The 19,826-nt window shown below is 41.2% G+C and overlaps 1 protein-coding gene across 1 annotated transcript; it reads left to right on the top strand.

Annotated features, from left to right (window-relative positions):
* Positions 1-2,036: 2,036 nt before the first annotated feature.
* zgc:153896 (uncharacterized protein LOC569930 homolog) lies at positions 2,037-19,571 on the top strand. Its single transcript, XM_052021363.1, has 6 exons — positions 2,037-2,304; positions 4,187-4,332; positions 12,219-12,842; positions 14,334-14,580; positions 16,256-16,382; positions 19,514-19,571. The coding sequence occupies exons 1-6, from the start codon at positions 2,037-2,039 to the stop codon at positions 19,569-19,571; spliced, it is 1,470 nt and encodes a 489-aa protein (XP_051877323.1).
* Positions 19,572-19,826: the final 255 nt, after the last annotated feature.

The following is a 19,826-nucleotide window of genomic DNA, read 5'->3' as shown; positions in this document are numbered from 1 at the left end:
GACCTCGGAGGCTCACCCACTGAGTGACTTTGGTTTCTTTTCTTCCTACTAGGTTCTGTTCGCTGCAGGTCTGTCTTCTAAGTCACACATGGAATAAGCTACTTTATTCCTTAACTCAAAAAGTACATATTATGCTTTATTTGTTATCAGCCCTGTTCCTTCTTTCTCAGACTGTGCTACAGATGATCTTGGACTTCCACCTAACAGTCCTGTACTTTGCCACAAATGTCCTTGTTCCAGTGATGAAGCCTTTAATTCCATCTTTTGTTCTTCACCTCTTAGCTCATTTGTTTTAAAAACCATCCTTTATTAGTCCATTCCTTCTGCAATTCATTAAAATCCTAATCCAAGAACACTCTCTGCCCTTCATAATCTACAGGTTATAAACATGTTCCCACTTTAGCCTTTCTCTGCAGTTGGCATCACTTTTGCCGTAATCGACCACCATTCACAATATGAATTTGGCCATTTCATGGGTAGAGTTCCAGGGAGTACAAACCTGCCGATTGTCCCTAGGCTACCCACCTCCCCACCACCTCAGGATGACAGCATACATGATCTCACCATCACTTGCCAGTGCAGACTGCTGCCACTCATGACAAGAAGTGCAGTGCAAAGCCAGGTCTTCTGGGACCAGAGTATCTTAAGGCTATTGTCCAATTCTATCTGTAAGCTCTCCAATATAAGCAAGTAGGATACCATCATCTTATTCAGTCATCTTCCTTTTGCCATCACTGATTCTCATTAAGGGCTAGCTGTACACATATGTGGATGTTTCAGACTTGAGGAACAAGACTATTTATGACTGTACATCCTTGTCACCCAGTAACTGGAGTTTGACTTGCCATGAATGGCAATACAAATGATATACGGGGCTGCTTTAGAAAGAAGGAATTGCAACAGCACTGAGGATTCCTGGAACTCTCCTGCAAGTTGTGCTGCTTGTGGTCACATTCCAGCTGCATGCTGAGAATTGAATGCCAAGTTCATGTGAGGTGCAGACAAGGAATGCCTGACAGTCAGCAGAACATTTCATGAGGAGGTCTGCAATCCAAACAATCTCTTGTGCTTAGAAGTCTTGCTGGTCTATTGCAGGAGGGATTGGGAAGAAGCTAAGCTAAGTTGCCACAGTCACATTGACAACCAAAAGCAATGTGGTCCTTGCCCTTCTCTGAAGTTGCAACTGTGGTCCTACATCATCTCCACTATTCTCGAAGTCATAGAGAATTCCAAGGAGAAGGCCTACCAGAACATCCATCCCCAGGGATAACTGGAAGTCAAAATAATAAACTTTTGAATCATCAGAAATGTCTTTCAATGATCACCTGAAGCCACAGCAAGCACCTACAAACATGTCAACATTTGAAGGCAGCCAGAAGCTAACCTGTAAGTATTTCTTGATCGCTTTAACTAGCTCCAGCAGGAGAATTCTGCAGACATTAATATCATGCTCAGCTCCATGAGATTAAGCAAACATGAGGTCATGGTGCAGAATTTGAAAATGGCACTGTGAAGTTAAGTCAGCATTGAACACTGATTGGTGTCATAACTTCCTGCTGGGTCCATGGTGCAATCCCTTTATCAAATGGCCTTTATTGCAGTTCTTGTCAGAAACATGTGTAAGATCTTGGCTGATATTTTTGAGCATTAGAAAGTCATGTTGCAACTTCAGTTAATAGGCTCCAGGGAACAATTTCTCACTGATCTCTTCAACAACACTTTGGGAATGACCTGGGTAAAACCCCTTTGTACCCCTTGGCCCAATGATCAATCAATGTGGGTTTAACTACTGAGCTCTGTATGGTGAAACTTTTTAATAGAGTACAATTGATCAGGTTAATTATCAGAGAAATATGCTGACTCAGAATATAAAACCAAACTTGATCTTTGTCTCTTTACACCAAGATAAATGATAATACACAAGCAATCACGTACAGAACTGTGCTGATTAAAGGTGCCAGCTGTCATTTTGTTGTTCTCTTTCAGCTGCTGAACAATCTCATCTGAATTTCTAGAGGTATCTGTTTTAACTCAACATGGAAACTGGCATGAAGTCTTTAATTTTCGCAGCTCTGACATCTTTCTTGGTAACTGTGGTGAGATGTGTGCCAATCCAACAGACCCACAGCAACAAGAAGCCAAATAAACTCTTGTTGATCTCTTTCGATGGATTTCGTTGGGATTATGATCAGGACGTGGAGACACCACATCTGGATTATTTGGTAACCAAGGGAGTAAAGGCAAAATATATTAATCCACCTTTTGTCACCATGACATCGCCTTCACATTTCACAACCATCACAGGTGGGATTTCAGTGTAAAATAACAAACTTAGAATGAAAAAATTGAATAGATTGAACTTGCTCAATGTTGCTAATTTACTGTTTTATTCATAACTGAATGTAGACAAAATTTAGAATGAAAAATATTAGAATGAGACTTGCTGGTAAATGTAGTAGTTGAGTATCAGAATGCCGGACTACAGAGCTGGCTGACAGATTCTTGCTGGTGAATCTGTAACTGTATTTTGCCACTGAACTTCACATCCAGGATCTATGAGCCTATTTATTTGAAGGTAGATTTCCTGACTGTGAATAAAAAGATTAAGAATAAGTTAAGTTACATTATTTTAAAATATTTGTGTTTTCTATAATGTTTTAATTATTTAACAAGGAGTTATGTTAGAATGGTCTTCGAACTGAAGCATTAAATTTGTTTCTCTTTCCACAGTTACTGCTTGACTTGCTGAGTGTGTCCAGCATTTTCCAATTTTGTTTCAGGATAGTAGGATCTTGGAAGCATTGGTGCTTCCTCTGTGGTCAACATTGCACTTGGCTGATTTTGGAGATTTAATGGGGCATTGTCGAAGAAGCCTTAGTAAGTTGACGTAGGGCACTCTGTAGGTGATATACTCTGCTGGTAGTATACTCTGCAGACATTGTGTGCAATGGTGGATAGAGAATGGTTAAAGTTCTTTTTAATTACCCTCAGGACAAAATGGATAAGAAAATAGTTTAATAAATTTCTAATATGGTTTAAATTCTTTTACAGTATCATGCTTTTAATCTCTGATCTCTAGGCTGTAAACTGGGATGAAAGGGCATATTTTATCATTTGGCTTTCAAAGCAGACCAAATGGTCTGTCAGCACTTTCTTTTATTACTATTGTTGTAAAAAACAGGAGTGGATTCATTAAGATGGAGAAGATTTTGTCAAAGAACAATTGATCTGATTTTTGCTCATTGTTCTCCTTCATTATATTTATTTTGTTTAGTCTGATTAAGGAACTTCCTCACTGTTTCTAATTATAGTAAAAGGTGTACATTGCTGGCAGCCCTACTGCACATGACCATTATTTCATTTTCCCAGCAGGTGCAAAACCTTTTCTTTGAAACCCAAGTGAGAATAATGGCGTTTTATTGTAGATTACACAAATGTATCTGTAAAATTGAAGACCTGTTGATAATATTTCTAGAATTCCAAGAACTCTACAAATAATTCAACTGCAGTTGCAACCATTTTGCCAACATCAAAATAGACACAGGAATGGATAAAGGAGATCATTGCTGGTTCAAGTATGCACAGAGTATATACAGATTAATAACAGTAGCACAAAATGTTATAGGTGGGAGGGATTATTTTGTTGCCACTTTACTGTAACTAGGTTAAATGGTTAACTTTCTAGAGATGCTAAGTGTTAAATATCTTGGATTCATAAACATATAGAGTCATACAGTGCCAAAACTGTCCCTTCTGCCCAGTGAATCCTCACCAACCATTAAGTACCCATTTATCCTAATCCCATTTTATTCTCCCCACATTCCCATCAATTTCCCCCAGATTATACCACTCTCCTTCACCCCATGGGCAGTTTACAGTGACTAATTAACCTACCAATGCACAGGTCTTGGGATGTGGGAGGAAACCCACAGAGTGCCTCTACTAACTCCACTACTGTGCTGCCTATGAAAAATTTCCAGAACACAAGGAATCCACAGATTTAAAACATGATATGTACTTCTTAGCTTCCAACTACTAAACAAGATATTAATGATTTTAGGCTGGGGCAGGTTATAACACAGTGATTTGCAATTTAGTTAGTTGATTGAATGTATTTTATTTGGATTTGCAGCTCTCTGCCCTATGTTGGTCCAGTAGCTGAAGTTACATTTGTTTTCTTTCACAGGACGGTGGATTGAAGATCATGGAGTTGTTCACAATATGTTTTACGACACGAAAACCCTGTTTAAACTACCACATAAACTTACACTGAAGAAGACAGTGTGGTGGGATAATGGAGTACTTCCTTTATGGATCACAGCTCAAAACCAGGTTTGTTCATACTTTGACCTCCCTAACTGTAGCACTTGCAGCAAATCATCCATTAACCAAATTAAATAGAATCGTAGAATTGTACAGCACAGAAACTGGCCCTCAGATCACCTTGTCCATGCCAACTGTGATGCCCACATTATGCCCATATCCCTCTACGCCTTTCCTATCCAAGTACCTATCCAATGCCTTTTAAACACTGGAATTGTATCTGTCTCTACCACCTTCTCTGGCATCTTCTTCACCACCCTCTGTGTGAAAAACTTACCTCTCAGATCTCCTTTAAATCTTTCTCCTCTCACCTCAAACCTTTGATCTCCAGTTCTAGACTTCCCTGCCCTAGGAAAAAGATTCTATCTCTCCTATCAATGCCCCTCATTCTTTTATAAGCCTGTGTAAGGTCATCCTCAGGCTCCTATGTTAACGAGAATAAAGCCAACTTAACCAATCTCTCTTCATAACAGCCTTCCATTCCAGGAAATACTGTGTTGAATCTCTACTACATTCTCTCTATTGCTACCACATCTTCCCTGTAATACGGCAACCAAAACTGTATACAATACCCTTAGTGCAGTCTAACCAATGTTTTGTACAGCTGCGACATGACATCCCTACTCTTATACTCAGTGCCATGGCCTATGAAGGTAAACATACCAAATACCTTTATCACTACCCTATTCACCTGAGTCATCACTTTCAGAGAGTTGTGGACTTGCACCCCAAGGTCTATCTGTACAGTGTTGTTATAAGTCATAGATAGCGAAGAACATTGTCTAAGGATACAGTGGGACATAGATCAGCTGGAAAGTTGGGTAGAGTGGTGGCCAGTGGAATTTAATCCAGGCAAGTGTGATGTAATGCCAGTTCTGATGCAAGGTCATCCACCAGTAACATTAACTCAACTTTTCTCTCTTCACAGATGCTATCTGATCTGCTGTTTCCAACATTCTCTTTTATTCCAGATTTCCAGCAACTGCCTCTCACAGTTCCGATACCGTCTTTTATTCTCTGTATTGTCCTCAGTCATCTCCCTCTTTCTGCACTTCTCCAGGCAGATCAGCTGTGATTAACAAATATTTATCACCCTCTCTTAAATGGCACCAACAACATTTTCGTTGCCTGGGTAATCTTGGTTTGCACCATAACACAGGCATTCCATTTGCTCTCTCCACCGTACCATCCCTTTGTATCTTAAAATTATTTCCTCAGGTTTCCAATTCATCGACCTGTTGTTGACAGAAGAGCCTGCAGATGCTGGAATCTGGAGCAAAAAAACGAACTTCTGGAGGAACTCAGTGGGTCAAGCAGCGTCTGTGGAGGCAAAGGGATGGTGGACATATTGGGTTGAGACCCTGCTTAAGGACTTGGGGTGGAGATAGAAGACAGCCATAATAAAGAGATCACAAGATAAGGGAGCAGAAGTAGGCCATTTGGCCCATCGAGTCTACACCATGAGCTAAACTAATACTATTCCTATCTAGCCCCAATTTCCGGCCTTATCCCCATATCCCTTGATAGCTTGACTAATTAGATACCTATCAATCTCCTCCTTAAACGCCCCCGAGAGGTGAAAGGGAAGGGTGAGACAGGGGCTGGTAGGTGGTAGGTCAAACCAGGTGAGGTGGGGGATGATGGGCAGATGGAGCCAGGTGCGGGAGGAGGAGGGGGAGCAGTTTATTGGTATTGGTATTGGTTTGTTATTGTCACTTGTACCGAGGTACAGTGAAAAACTTGTCTTACAAACCGATCTTACAGGTCAATTCATTACACAGTGCAGTTACATCAAGTTAGTACAGAGTGCATTGATGTAGTACAGGTAAAAAAAAACAATAGCAGTACAGAGTAAAGTGTCACAGCTACAGAGAAAGTGCAGTGCAATATGGTGCAAGGTCACAACAAGGTAGATCGTGAGGTCACAGGTCATAGTTCATCTCATTGTATAAGGGAACTGTTCAATAGTCTTATCACAGTGGGGTAGAAGCTGTCCTTAAGTCTGGTGGTTCGTGCCCTCAGGCTCCTGTATCTTCTACCCGATGGAAGAGGAGAGAAGAGAGAATGTCCCGGGTGGGTGGGGTCTTTGATTATGCTGGCTGCTTCACCAAAACAACAAGAGGTAAAGACAGAGTCCAAGGAGGGTAGACTGGTGTCCGTGATGCGCTGGGCTGTGTCCACAACTCTCTGAAGCTTCTTGCGGTCTTGGGCAGAGCAGTTGCCATACCAAGCCGTGATACATCCTGATAGGATGCTTTCTATGGTGCATCGGTAAAAGTTGATGAGAGTCAAAGGGGACAAACCAAATTTCTTTAGCCTCCTGAGGAAGTAGAGGCGCTGATGAGCTTTCTTGGCCATGGCATCCACGTGATTTGTCCAGGACAGGTTGTTGGTGATGTTCACTCCCAGGAACTTGAAGCTGTCAACCCTCTCGACCTCAGCACCATTGATGTAGACAGGTGTATGTACACCGCCCCCTTTCCTGAAGTCAATGACCAGCTCTTTAGTTTTGTTGACATTGAGGGAAAGGTTATTGTCATGACACCATTCCACTAAGCTCTCTATCTCCCTCCTGTACTCTGATTCGTCACTGTTTGAGATATGGCCTACAATGGTAGTATCATCTGCAAACTTGTAGATGGAGTTAGAGCAGAATCTGGCCACACAGTCATGAGTGTATAGGGAGTAGAGTAGACGGCTGAGGATGCAGCCTTGAGGTGCACCAGTGTTGAGGATAACCGTGCCGGAGGAATTGCTGCCTATCCTCACTGATTGCAGTTTGTTTGTTAGAAAGTCAAGGATCCAGTTACAGAGGGAGGTATTGAGTACTAGGTCTCAGAGTTTAGTGACAAGCTTGCTTGGTATTATTGTATTGAAGGCAGAGCTGTAGTCAATGAACAATAGTCTAATGTAAGTGTCCTTACTGTCCGGATGCTCCAGAGCTGAGTGAAGGGCCAGGGAGATGGCATCCGCTGTGGACCTGTTTCGGCAATAGGCGAATTGCAATGGGTCCAGATTGTCTGGTAGGCTGGAGTTGATGTGTGCCATGACCAACCTCTCAAAGCACTTCATGATGGTGGATGTCAGAACCACTGGTCGGTAGTCATTGAGGCATGTTACCTTGCTTTTCTTTGGTAGCGGGATGATAGTGGTCTTCTTAAAACAGGAGGGAACCTGAGATTGAAGCAGGGAGAGGTTGAATATGTCTGCGAATACTTCTGCCAGCAGATCAGCACAAGATCTGAGCATGCGGCCCGGGACACCATCTGGGCCAGGTGCTTTCCTCGTGTTCACTCTTCGGAAGACTGATCTTACGTCCTCCACTGTGATCACACGTTCAGCTGCGTTGGTGGCTGTCAGAGTGGATGGTGGCAATCCACTTCCTTTTTGTTCAAAACGTGCACAGAATTCATTAAGTTCATCAGGAAGCGATGCGCTGTTATTAGCTATGCAGCCTGACTTTGTCTTGTAGCCTGTTATGGCATGTAAGCCCTACCATAACTGGCGGCTGGTCAGGGACTCTATTTTGAGTTGGTATTGCCTCTTGGCATCCCTTATAGCTTTACGAAGGTCATACCTCGCTTTCTTGTACAGATCAAGATTACCAGATTTGTGTGCAGCAGTCCTCTCCTTCAGTAGGGATTGGATCTCCCGGTTCATCCATGGCTTCCTGTTCAGGAATACCCGTATTGTCCTCTTTGGTACACAGTCCTCCACACACTTGCTGATAAAGTCTGTGATGGTGGTGGCATACTCATTAAGGCTGGCAGCTGAGACAAAGGCTGGTGATGATAGGTGGAAACAGATAAGGAAAACAAAATGGGCTGATGGAGTCAGGTAGGGGGATAAGAGGGTTAAGGTGGCTGTAATGTAGAACCAGATACAGAAGGGATGATGGACAGATGGGGGAGGGGACAGGAAAAGTAGGCTAGGGAGAAGAAACCCAGGTGAATAGGTGTGCGGGTGTTGAGCAGATGGAACCAGTTGGGGGACGTTAATGAATCTAGGTAATGGGGGGGGGGAGCAGGGGAAGAATAGAAAGGATGAACAAATGGAGAGAGAAATAGGTGGACCAGTAGGAGTGGGAAAGGGTTCTAGGGAGTGTGAGTTATATAGATGACAAAATGGTCGCCTAGTCCACGCTTGGTCTTGCCAAATGCAATAGAGGAGGTTGGAGGAGGTGTGAATCTCTGTCTCACCTGGAAGGACTGTTTAGGTCCCTGGATGGTGGTGAGGAAGGAGATGTAGGGACAAGTGTTGCACCTCCTACGATTGCAGAGGAAAGTGCCAGGGGATGGGGAGGGATGGAAGTTCACATAATCTAGCAAAGTTTTTCTCACATCCAACTCACGCAATAATGCCAATAGTAATGCAACACCCAGAGTTTGTTTCTAATGCAGTTTTTAATCAAAATTAAAATCAAAATCACTACAGATGCTGGAAATCCAATGTAAAAACAGGCAATGCTGGAAACACTCAGCAGGTCAGGCAGATACATGGAAAGAGAAACTGACAAAGTGTCTGAGGCCTGAAACAATAACTCAATTTTTGATTTTCATTTACCATTGAATTCACTGCCATCTCTCTTCCAGGAATGCCAACCTTGAAGAAATTCTCCTCTACTCTCTAACAAGCTAAATTGTGACAGAGGTATTACTCTTTCACAGAAATGTCAGCTTTTAATAATGCTGGAAGATCAAACTGAGCATTATTCAGAGGCTAAGACACATTTCCCTTGTGGTCCTTAGCAGAGCGCTTCACAGTGCTGTCATACAAACCTCATTTGGATGGACCCAAACTGAGCTTGCAGTCACCACGTCATCAGATGGTTTCCACACTTCCCCACATCCCCCCACCCCCAACCAAATTAACTTACCAGAAATGCCTAAACAAATCCTGCAAAAAGTGGTTCCATGTTCATCAGATTGGAAACAGTTAAAAAAAATTAGAGAAAGACAACTGATAAAAGATGTGCCAATCATGGTAGGAAGTTGTCAGGAAGTTGTCTGTAAAGGCATGAATGTCCTCTATAGGTTCCAGCACGTTAGGGAGCCCTGCAATGCAGCCAAATGCCCATTCTAATGTTAGTGCAAAGTGACATTTAGAAAAAATGGGAGGAAAATAAAAAACAAACTACAGATGCTGGATATCTGAAATAAAACAGAAATGCTTGAAACACTCGGTGAGTCAGGCACCATCAATGGAAAGAGAAACAGTTAATATTTCAGGTCCAAGCCCCTTCATGAAAACTGGAAAACAGATGAACACAAGCTAGTTATTAATAGCAGAAAAAGGTTGGGCAGGGAGGGGTAGAAAGAAGAGAATATTTCTGACAGGGTGAAACCAAAGTCAAAGTCGAGTTTATTGTCATATGCATAAGTACATGCATGAACAGGTGCAATGAAAAATTTACTTGCAGCAGCATCATAGGCACATAGCATCATATAAGCAGCATTCACAATAAGAGCATTAAATAAGCACAATTTTTACAAGAACACAGTTAGAACAAAAATAACAAAGTTCATTTTAGTGCAAAGTAATCAAGGTGATCATAGTATTGCTAAATACTATGGGCAGGCACGGTAGTGTAGCGGTTAGCGTAAAGCTTTACAGCGCCAATGACCTGGGTTCAAATCCGGCCACTGTCAGTAAGGAGTTTGTACGTTCTCCCCATGTCTGCGTGGATTTCCTCCGGGTGCTCCGGTTTCCTCCCACATTCCAAAGACGTGCAGGTTAGTAAGTTGTGGGCATGCTATGTTAGCGCCGGAAGCGTGGTGACACTTGTGGGCTGCACCCAGAACACTACTCAAAAAGATGTATTTCACTGTGTGTTTCGATGTACATGTAACTAATAAAGATATCGTATCTTATCTTATCTAAACTGTAGTGATTAGGCTTGTCCTGGTTGGTTCAAGAACTGAATGGTTGAAGGGAAGTAGCTGTTGTTGAACCTGGTGGTGTGGGACTTCAGACTTCTGTACCTCCTGCCCAATGGGGAGCAGCGAGAAGATAAGTTAATGAGTTAATGCGGCAATTAGAAGCACATTATGCTTTGTTTGGTCATGTGTTGCTAATAACAGGGTTGTGGAACATGCCCAACAGCCAGACTATACTACAGGTCTTCCCCAGGTTATGAACACACAACTTATGTACATACAAATGAGCATTTGGGAACCAGTGGGGTGGATTTGCCGGCCACTGTGGGCTGCAGGAATCTTCTGCCACCTGGGAACTCAGGTTGTGGCTGCATTTCTGACTTGCGAACTGTTCAGGTTATAAACAGTTCACAGGAACGGAACCCTACTGTAATCTGGGGAGGACCTGTAATAGAAAAAGACCTAACAGAGCTAAACTGATGACAGGCAGAAATGGCCAGTTTTGATACTGACAGAAAGAAAGGATGAGTGACCTAAAGTTGGAGAATTTGATATCGAGTCCAGAAGGCTACAAAGTGCCCAGAGAAAAGATGTGGTGCTATTCCTCTAGCAGTGCAGGAGGCCACAGACAAAAAGGTCAGAGTGGGAGTGGGATGGTGAATTAAAGTGGCAAATATAGGAATTTCCCAATCTGTGCACATTGTCTTTGAGAAAGCTGTGAAGGTTTAGCTGCCCTCCTCTTTCTCAGATTTCTTGTCTCAGGATGCTTGCAGACTGCCATTGCTGGGTTCTGCTGTATTTGCTGCTTACTGCCGTATTGCAGAAGTTAAAAAAGCTCTATTAGCAAAGTCAGGAACCTTGCAAATTAGCTCTTGCATAAGACAGCTGCTTTCTGTCTTCAGTGTTCTTCAGAGGACAGTGCAGATACTGCCCATTGTTGGACTTTGCCACCCCCTCCGATCATTTGAGTATTCACTCATTCCTTGACAATATTGCCAGTAACTGAATAAGTGTTGGTTATATCATCGTGTGACCCTTTTATGCCAGAGCTTTGAAGAAAGATGATACTCATGAGGGAAATTTGATCCCTAGTGCCCATTGTTTCAGAATCAGAGTAGTGTTACAGAAGGATGCCTGTCAGTGGTGATTTGGAACTGGCGTTAATGAATTTTTGTGGTTTTTTTTTAGTGCTTTTTGAAACAATGTTAGGGAAACTGATACAGAAGAAATTCTGCAGATGCTGGAATCTGGAGCAACACACAAAAAGTGCTGGAGGAACTCAGCAGGTCAGGTAGCATCCATGGAGGGAAATAAACAGTCAACGTTTTGGGCCAAGACCCTTCATCAGGACTGTAAAGGAAGAGGGCAGAAGCCAGGATAAGAAGGTGGGGGGAGAGGGAGGAGTACACACAGGCAGGGGATAGGTGAGTTCAGATGATAGGCGAGTCCAGGTGAGGGGGGGGGGGGAAAGTAGTAGGTGGGGGAGGGGGAGAAGATGTAATAAGCTGAGATGTGATAGGTAAAAGAGGCAAAGGGCTGAAGAGGAAGGAATCCGGTAGGAGAGGGCAGTGGACCATTGATAACATATTAGGGAAATTGATAACATATGGATGAAGTTTCTAGGCCATTGTTTCAGTACTGCTTACTCTGAGCTTTCCAGGGACTTGCCACATCTCATCAATTTCTTGTTTTGAAGTCTTCATTCTATTTGCAATTTACTCTTGCTTTCTCCATTTGGGTCTTAAACCCTGCTACTCTTTATTCTAATGTTGTCTGCCTCTCCAAACTCTCTCAGCACCAATTTTCACACCTTTTGTAACAATCTTACTGTCACCCTGGCTGATACTGGCTAACTCATCTGGCTGATCCAGACACCTTTCTCATCTATTTTCTAGGTGCTACACATATTAAGTATATTTTCCCAATGAAGCATTATAAAAGTCATTCCTAAATTCTTTTGGGAGTGAATTTTCATCATTAGGAGAAAAAACTAATAAGTATTTTGAATTCTGCACACAGGGAAAAAAAGTTGCATCATTCCATTACCCAGGAGGAAATGTGACCTATGGTGGACAAGCAGTGTATAGATCTCTGGGGGAATCACTCACTCACCCAGATTCTAATGAAACAGAATGGAGAATAAATATTGATATGGTCTTGGATTGGTTTGAAAAGGAAGACTTCGATTTTGTGACTCTTTATTATGGAGAGCCTGATAACATTGGGCACAAGGCGGGACCAGAAACACCACAGAGGCGGGAGATAATCCGACAGATTGACAGAACCATTGGTTACTTAATATCTAGTATTGATAGGCACAATCTGAAAGACAGGCTAAATGTTATAATAACCTCAGACCACGGGATGACAACAGTAAAGAAATACCCTGAAGTTGATGAAATCAGGCTGTCAAAATTTATCAGTTTTAAAAATATTAAATTTGAATTATTAGACTATGGAGGATTTGGGATGATTATGCCAAAGAAAGGAAAAACTGAAGAAGTCTACCAGGCACTGAAGAATGCACACCCTCATTTAAAAGTATATAAAAAGGAAGAATTTCCTGAAAGATTCCACTATAGTAAAAATGATCGTATTTTGCCCATCCTTGTTTATGGAACCAATGGCTATAATGTAAATGGGGTAAGTAGCAGCTATGTTAGTTTCCTTTAAATTATTCAAGGGGTGAAATATAATCAAAGCTTATGAATCTACTTATTCTTTATATGTTCAACAATGGACTAACTGAAATTATGAATAGCAAAATAATCTGAATGTCTGTTCATTTAGAGCATGTTTATTTCTTTCAGCGCCTTGTCAACAAAGAACTTCTACACATCATTTTTATGTGTTTCCTGATTCCATCCTCAGTTCTTTCTATTTTCTTTGTCCTTTTTATTCATATTTTCAGGCAGCAGCAAGATACCAAAACAACGGCTACTTAGTCATAGTCATAGTGTAGTCATGGTGTCATACAGCATGAAAACTGGCCCTTCAGCCCACCAAGCCCATGCCGACCATTAAACACCCATTTATGGTCATCCTACTGATCCCATTTTATTCTCCCAACTTTCCCCTTTAACCCCCCACCTACACACTGGGAGCAAATTACAGTGACCAATTAACCTACCAACCTGCACATCTTTGGGATGTGGGAGGAAACCAGAGCACCCATGTGGTCACAGGGAGAACATCCACACTGACAGCACCAGAGGTCAGGACTGAACCTGGGTTGCTGGAGCTATGAGGCAGCAGCTCTACCAGCTATGCCACTATGCAGCCCTTCTTACTTTTTAATTCTGTACTCTTATTTTATTTGCTGTTTTCCTCCTTGAACAAGTCAATTCTTGCTACACAGCATTCCCAGACTGAAGACACAAGAGGCTGCAGTTGCTGGAATCTGGAGCAACAAACAATCTGCTGGAAGAACTCGGGCGGGGCGGGGGGGGGGGCGCGTCAAGCAGCATCTGTGGGAGGAAAGTAATTGTCAATGTTTCCGGTTGAAATGTTGACAATTCCTTTTCTCCCACAGATGCTGCTTGACCCACTGAGTTCTTCCAGTGGATTGTTTGTTATTTCCAGACTGAAGACAGGAATTCTCAGTAATGTAGTGTGCCTTGAAATAGAATCACTGGGCATGCCTTCATGTTTAGTTTGCCGTTCTCAGGAAGAGCACACTGAGATTGGGAGTGTATGTGTGGAAAAGTGCAAGTCCCAACTCTGGTGCCTTACATGTTACCACCAGCACACTTTAACAAACTGGTCACTTATTACTGAAACAGTTATTAGCACTTCATTTCTACTTTTTTTTCCTACTCATGCCTGTTTTTTCATCACACCATTCTCCTAGTTGGCTTCCAGGTTCCCAATGGAATTGCATCTCTGCATTTCTCTTAAGTTGCTGACTGATTTTCACACTTACAATAAAATGGTGGACACTGTTATTAGCTTTGCCATTATTTTTACAGTAAATTCAGGGCCTATATAACTTCAAGTTCAGTAAAGTGATTACAGATTTGATTGATTTATAACACAGCACCTGCAAATTTCTGGATACAAAACAAAGCAGAAATCCTCATTGTCTGTGCTATTTAAGAATGCCAAGGGGGGAAGACTGACCATTTATCATTTCAGAGAATCATCATTTACTACAACAAAGGAGATCATGGATTTGCCAATGAAGAAATGGATATGAAGATCATTTTCCGAGCATTTGGCCCAGATTTTAAGAATTCTTATCTGGCAGAGCCCTTTGACAGTATTCATATATATCCTTTGATGTGCAAGTTATTGGAAGTGACACCTGAACCGAACAATGGATCATTGACATTCACTAATGGGATGCTAGTAGATCCATCTGACAAAAGAACAGATTATCCAGGTGCTGAAAGAACTCCTTCTGTATTCATCTATATATTTTATGACATATACATGTAATTTTAAGAGGAAGATACATTACTTACTTTCAGTTGTGTGCAAACTAATACATTTTAATGTCAGCTGAAAACTTCATTGAACAGCAATTATAGAACTTCACAGCAACCGGAAAACTGCTAATAATGGCAAGTTTTGGGAAACTTTTGTGGTTAGCACTGTATGCTTGCCCTGGCCTTGGGGGAAGGGATCTAATGAGAAGAGGTGAGAGGACAAATCTAGGGAATCTGAGGTTACCTCTGGCTGTCTTCCCAATGGAGATTTGTGAAGGCCATTGGGAAGATGGTTTGTGTCTTGGTTTTCATATGGGGACATCAAAACACAAAATGAGTCAAATGCTTTGACAGCCTGCTCTATTATGACCCCAAAACGGGACAGAACTGTGAAAATATCAAGAACTCTGCATTCAGCCCAAATTTCCTTTTCCATGAAGAGTCCAAGGTTGGAGACTGACCTCCTCAAAAATCCCATTCTATTGCTTTCCACTCAAGAAGGGGAACTTGGGTCTTCTTAAGAGAGAGAGCTTCCATAACACAGCAGTGTACTCCAATTTGATTGAGGTGATTTTGTGTTTCCATTGCCAGCCTGGAAAGAGCTAAGGGAAAAAGTTGGGTAAATTAAAAACCCAAAGGTATCCTGCAAGTTGAGGCAGGGAATATAGCCAAAATATTAAATGTGTCCTTTCCCTCTGTCATCAACAATGAGACGGACTATGATGTCTCCCTTATACAATGAGATGGACTATGACCTCACGATCTACCTTGTTGTGACCTTGCACCTCATTGCACTGCACTTTCTCTGTAGTTGTGATACTTTACTCTGTACTGTTATTGTTTTTACCTGTACTACATCAATGCACTCTGTACTAACTCAACGTAACTGCACTGTGTTATGAATTGACCTGTACGAGCAGTTTGTAAGACTAGTTTTTCACTGTACCTCGGTACAAGTGACAATAATAAACCAATATCAATACCAATACCAACAGTGGACGCAGAAGATGTGAAGATTTCACTAAAAGTGGAGAGAGAAGTTATAGACAAGAAAGCAATGGAGAATAGTTGCTGCCTAACCCGCTGAGTGTTTACAGAATTTTCTGTTTTTACCACAGGGCATATGGCCAAATTGATATCTGTCCCTGCAATAAGATATAATGAAATCCTTTTGTTTATTTTTGGGCCTAAAGTGGTGTGTACAGAGCATGGATGCAATACATGAAAGTTTCCCGATACTGAATCTCAGGCCTGTCAATAATGGTCCAGATTTTGTTGTTGAAATGGCAGTGAAATTGCCAACATTACTCATTGAAAATTACATTACCTTTGGAAGTCCTTAAGTTCTAACAGAGATTCTGCACTCCTCCTCAGGGTGTGCCATTTTTGTCCTTCTCCAGTATGATCAAAGTCAAAATTGAACCTAAAGGAGGTTTCATTCTGGGAGGTTTCATAGAAACATACATGTGCAAGAGAGTAATCACTCCAGCTGATGAAATGTTGTACACTGTTTTAATACTGCACAGTGATGTATCCCTTTCATGGCAAGTTGCATATTTCAGCTATAAATGTAAACTGTTAAAGAACTCCAACAAAACAGTAAGTTAAATTCATCTTGTTCTCTTTCAGGTCCTCAAGAGGACCAGGGGAGATCAGTTCGCACCTCTGCAGTCATAGGATTAGGTTCTGTCCTTGCGTTTCTGTTCGTAGCGTTTACAATTATTGTGATATGGAATGCCATTCAAAGAAGTAAAAGGTAAGGAGATGTTGAAGCAGCCAACTGTAGTGTAGTTCCTTCGTTAAGATTCCAAAGTGATTGGAAATTACAGCTGAAAGTGGACATTAAACATAACTTGTGTAATGGTACTCTAAAAAACACATTAAGGAAGGGCCTGATTTCTGTGATATTTTCAGATCTGTGGGCACTTAGAATTTCTGTCACCTTCTCTTTGAGATGATGCAGTCATTTGCATCCACTTTTAGGCCTGGTTATGTGATCTCTTTTCGCAGGAAAGCACACCTGCTCCACTTCACTTTGACATTGTGCCTCCAGAAAATCTCTACGCACACTCCCAAGTACTCTTCCTCAGTTGCTGTGGCAATCAGATATTGTACTGATTACAGTGACAATGGGGAGTGACCTGTAGCATTGGATCCATGACTGCTGGTGAAATCTCAGGGGCCAATTTTACCCAATGTAGTTTTTTATGTTTGCATACGAGTCTTTTTACCATTGAGTGGTTTTGGCTTGCCTGCACCACCTTGAACAGGGTATATACAAGTCAATCTTGCTGAATAATGTTGCTACTGTCATCACTCCTTGGATCATGTGCAGGGAATAATATTCATCATTCACTGCTCTGTTCAGTGGGGATTCATAGTCACTACTGAGGTACCCTTGTTGGACTTTGAAGTGACGACTCTAAAGAGTCGCTCATTCCCTTCCCACTATCTTAACAAGTGCTCCATGTTGTTCCAACTTCTTTAGTTCTGCCTTTACTTAAGTTTTAAGAGAACAGGGCACAGTCTAGGTTTTGCATCTTCCTGGATGCAAATACGAATCTCTTTTATGCAAATACAGAAATCCTTGAATAGGTCTGTGCATTGCATCAAAATAGTATTCTGATCAGCACGTGTTGGACTGAGTGTACATATCTTGTTTTGCTTGAATGTCTTCAGCCAGCCTGAATTTCTATAACTTGCATGCACTTATGATTTCAATCTGCATGCCCAAATTATAGAATCATAGAATGGTAAACAGCCTAGACTGAGGGTCCAGAGACCCTCTGAGCCTGTACCAGCTCAGTGCAAGGACAATGCAGCCAATCCTATTCCTCTGCTGTTGCTCTGCAGTTCTGCAAGTTTTGTTTGCAAGTTTTGTTTGCAAGTTTGGACCCAATTCCCTTTTGAAAGCCATGGTTAAATCTACCTTTGCCACCCTTTCAGGCAATGGAAATGAGATATTCACCACTCAAACTGTAATGTAACATCACTGGTTGTTACACGATTTATTTTTTAATCTTGGCAAACTATCACACTTTTTCAATTAATCTTCTGATCTTATTCTACATACTTGTAGGTATTGTATGGTGTTTACCAATGCAAAAGCTCAAATTCACAATGCCATTTGACTAACGTGAGGTCCTACTTAGCCAGGAAATTACCTTGCAGAATTTACCAAGGGATGAAAGTTGTCTTTCATTTGTAGGACTTGCTCTTACCTGTTTAATTCCTAGGATCTTTTCTTCAGGAAAGAAAGGTCCTAGAAATCCTTGCTGTTGGTTAGGGAGTTACACATTGTGATGTCCTCTTCAGGGCACCTGAGATCTAGTACGACACAAGGAAATGTGCATCTCATTAGCAACTGAACTCTAGTTTCCATTTTACTTTAAAAACACAGAAAGTTTTGTTTTAACATGTAGTACTGTTTAATGTAACCAGATTCTTTAATTAGGTAATCCTTCCATTCTACTATTAACCTGCAATATTAAAGTATATTGTAGATACTTTACAATTAAAATGCAGAGTTATTCCTCCCATGTCAATGTATTCTTCCTGTAGGTCAACTAATAAAATTGTTCTTTCAGCGATGAGGCTTGCTCTCTCCCCCTCTATAACAGGTCATATAAGAATATGAGAAACAGATTCAGGAGTAGCTCAATCAGCTCCTCAAGCCTGCTCTGATGTTCATTAAGATCATGGCTGATTCAATTTTTGGCCTCAACACTACTTTGGTGCTATCTCCCCATATTCGTTGACTCTCTTGTTTCTGTTAATCTCTGCTTTCAATGACTTTGCCTCTTCATTTCTCTGGGTTAGAGAATTCCAAAGAGTCAAGGTAATCTGAGAGGCAAATTCAACCCCATCTCTGTCTAAATGGGTGACCCCTTATTCTGGTACTTTGCCCATTAATTCTAGTTAACTCCACTTAGGGAAACATTCTTTCAGCATTCACCCCATCAATCTCTCTCAGAATCTTACATATTTCAATAAGATTGCCTCTCAATATTCTAAATTCCAATGAGGTGAAGCCCAACCTGCTCAACCTTTCTTTCGAAATCAACCTCATCCTTCCAGGAACCAACCTGTTGAACTTCCTCTGCACTGTCTCTACTGCAAGTATATCCTTCCTAAAAACAAAATAGGGACCAAAACTGTACATAGTTCTCCTGGTGTGATCTCACCAGTTCCTCTGTGAAGGAGTGTCAGAACTTCCCTCTTTTTATACTTCATATCCCTTGCAATCAAGGCCAACATTCCATTAGCCTTCATCATTTCTTGCAGTACCTGCATATCAACCTTTGTGTTTCATGCACTAGGACTACCAAGTCCCTTTGTACTGCAATGATCTGTAGTCACACTTTATTTGCTTGCTCCAATAATTTGCTTTTTCATTCTTTTTTCCAAAGTGGAAAACCTCACATTTGCCCACATTATATTCCACCTACCAACTTCCTGCTCACTTACTTAATCTACCTGTAGATCTTGTAGGCTCTTTACGTCTTCCTCACAACTTGCTAACCCACCTACTCTGGGATGGGAGACTGATGATCTAAAACGTAGTTTAAAAGTGAAATTATATTATAGGAGCTGTAAAGATATTTGTTTCCATTAATTGTTAAATACAGAAATAGATTAAGAAAGAAATGCATGAGAAATTCTGTAAATTTCAATATTTGTCGAAATCAATATATAAACTAATTTAGTGGAACTTCCCCTGCACAAACCATGCTAGATTGGTATGTGCAACAATTTTTGTAAGTAGATTAAAATGTTAGCTAACATTTGTCTAAAGTATGCAACCAATAAGATGTAAGTATCTTTTCTTTATTTTTCTTTTAAGAATTTCCAGTTATGTAATGTTTAATTTGTGTTTCAACTTCCCAGATCCAAGCATGAAAATCCTCACAGTGACGGAAATCCAATTTCAGCAACGGCGTTTTGATTCTGAACTGATTATCATAGCAACCAGTTTATCAATTACACCAAATTTCAAAAATTGTAATGCTGTTCTATTAATTCAAGCTTGAAATGTTGAAGAATTTTCTTTCCTTGTGAAACTATAGGTGGTGACCCTCGCTTCTACTGAGGAATATCGTTTTATCCATCCCTAACAATGGAAAAATTATATTTTTTCTTTCTTTCTGTACATTAAGAGATGAAAGCAAGGCAAAACCCAACCTTCATGCTGCTATTATCT

Source organism: Pristis pectinata, chromosome 8 (assembly GCF_009764475.1).
Source record: "Pristis pectinata isolate sPriPec2 chromosome 8, sPriPec2.1.pri, whole genome shotgun sequence".
Lineage (NCBI taxonomy): Eukaryota > Metazoa > Chordata > Chondrichthyes > Rhinopristiformes > Pristidae > Pristis > Pristis pectinata.
This window is presented reverse-complemented; position numbering and strand designations above follow the sequence as displayed.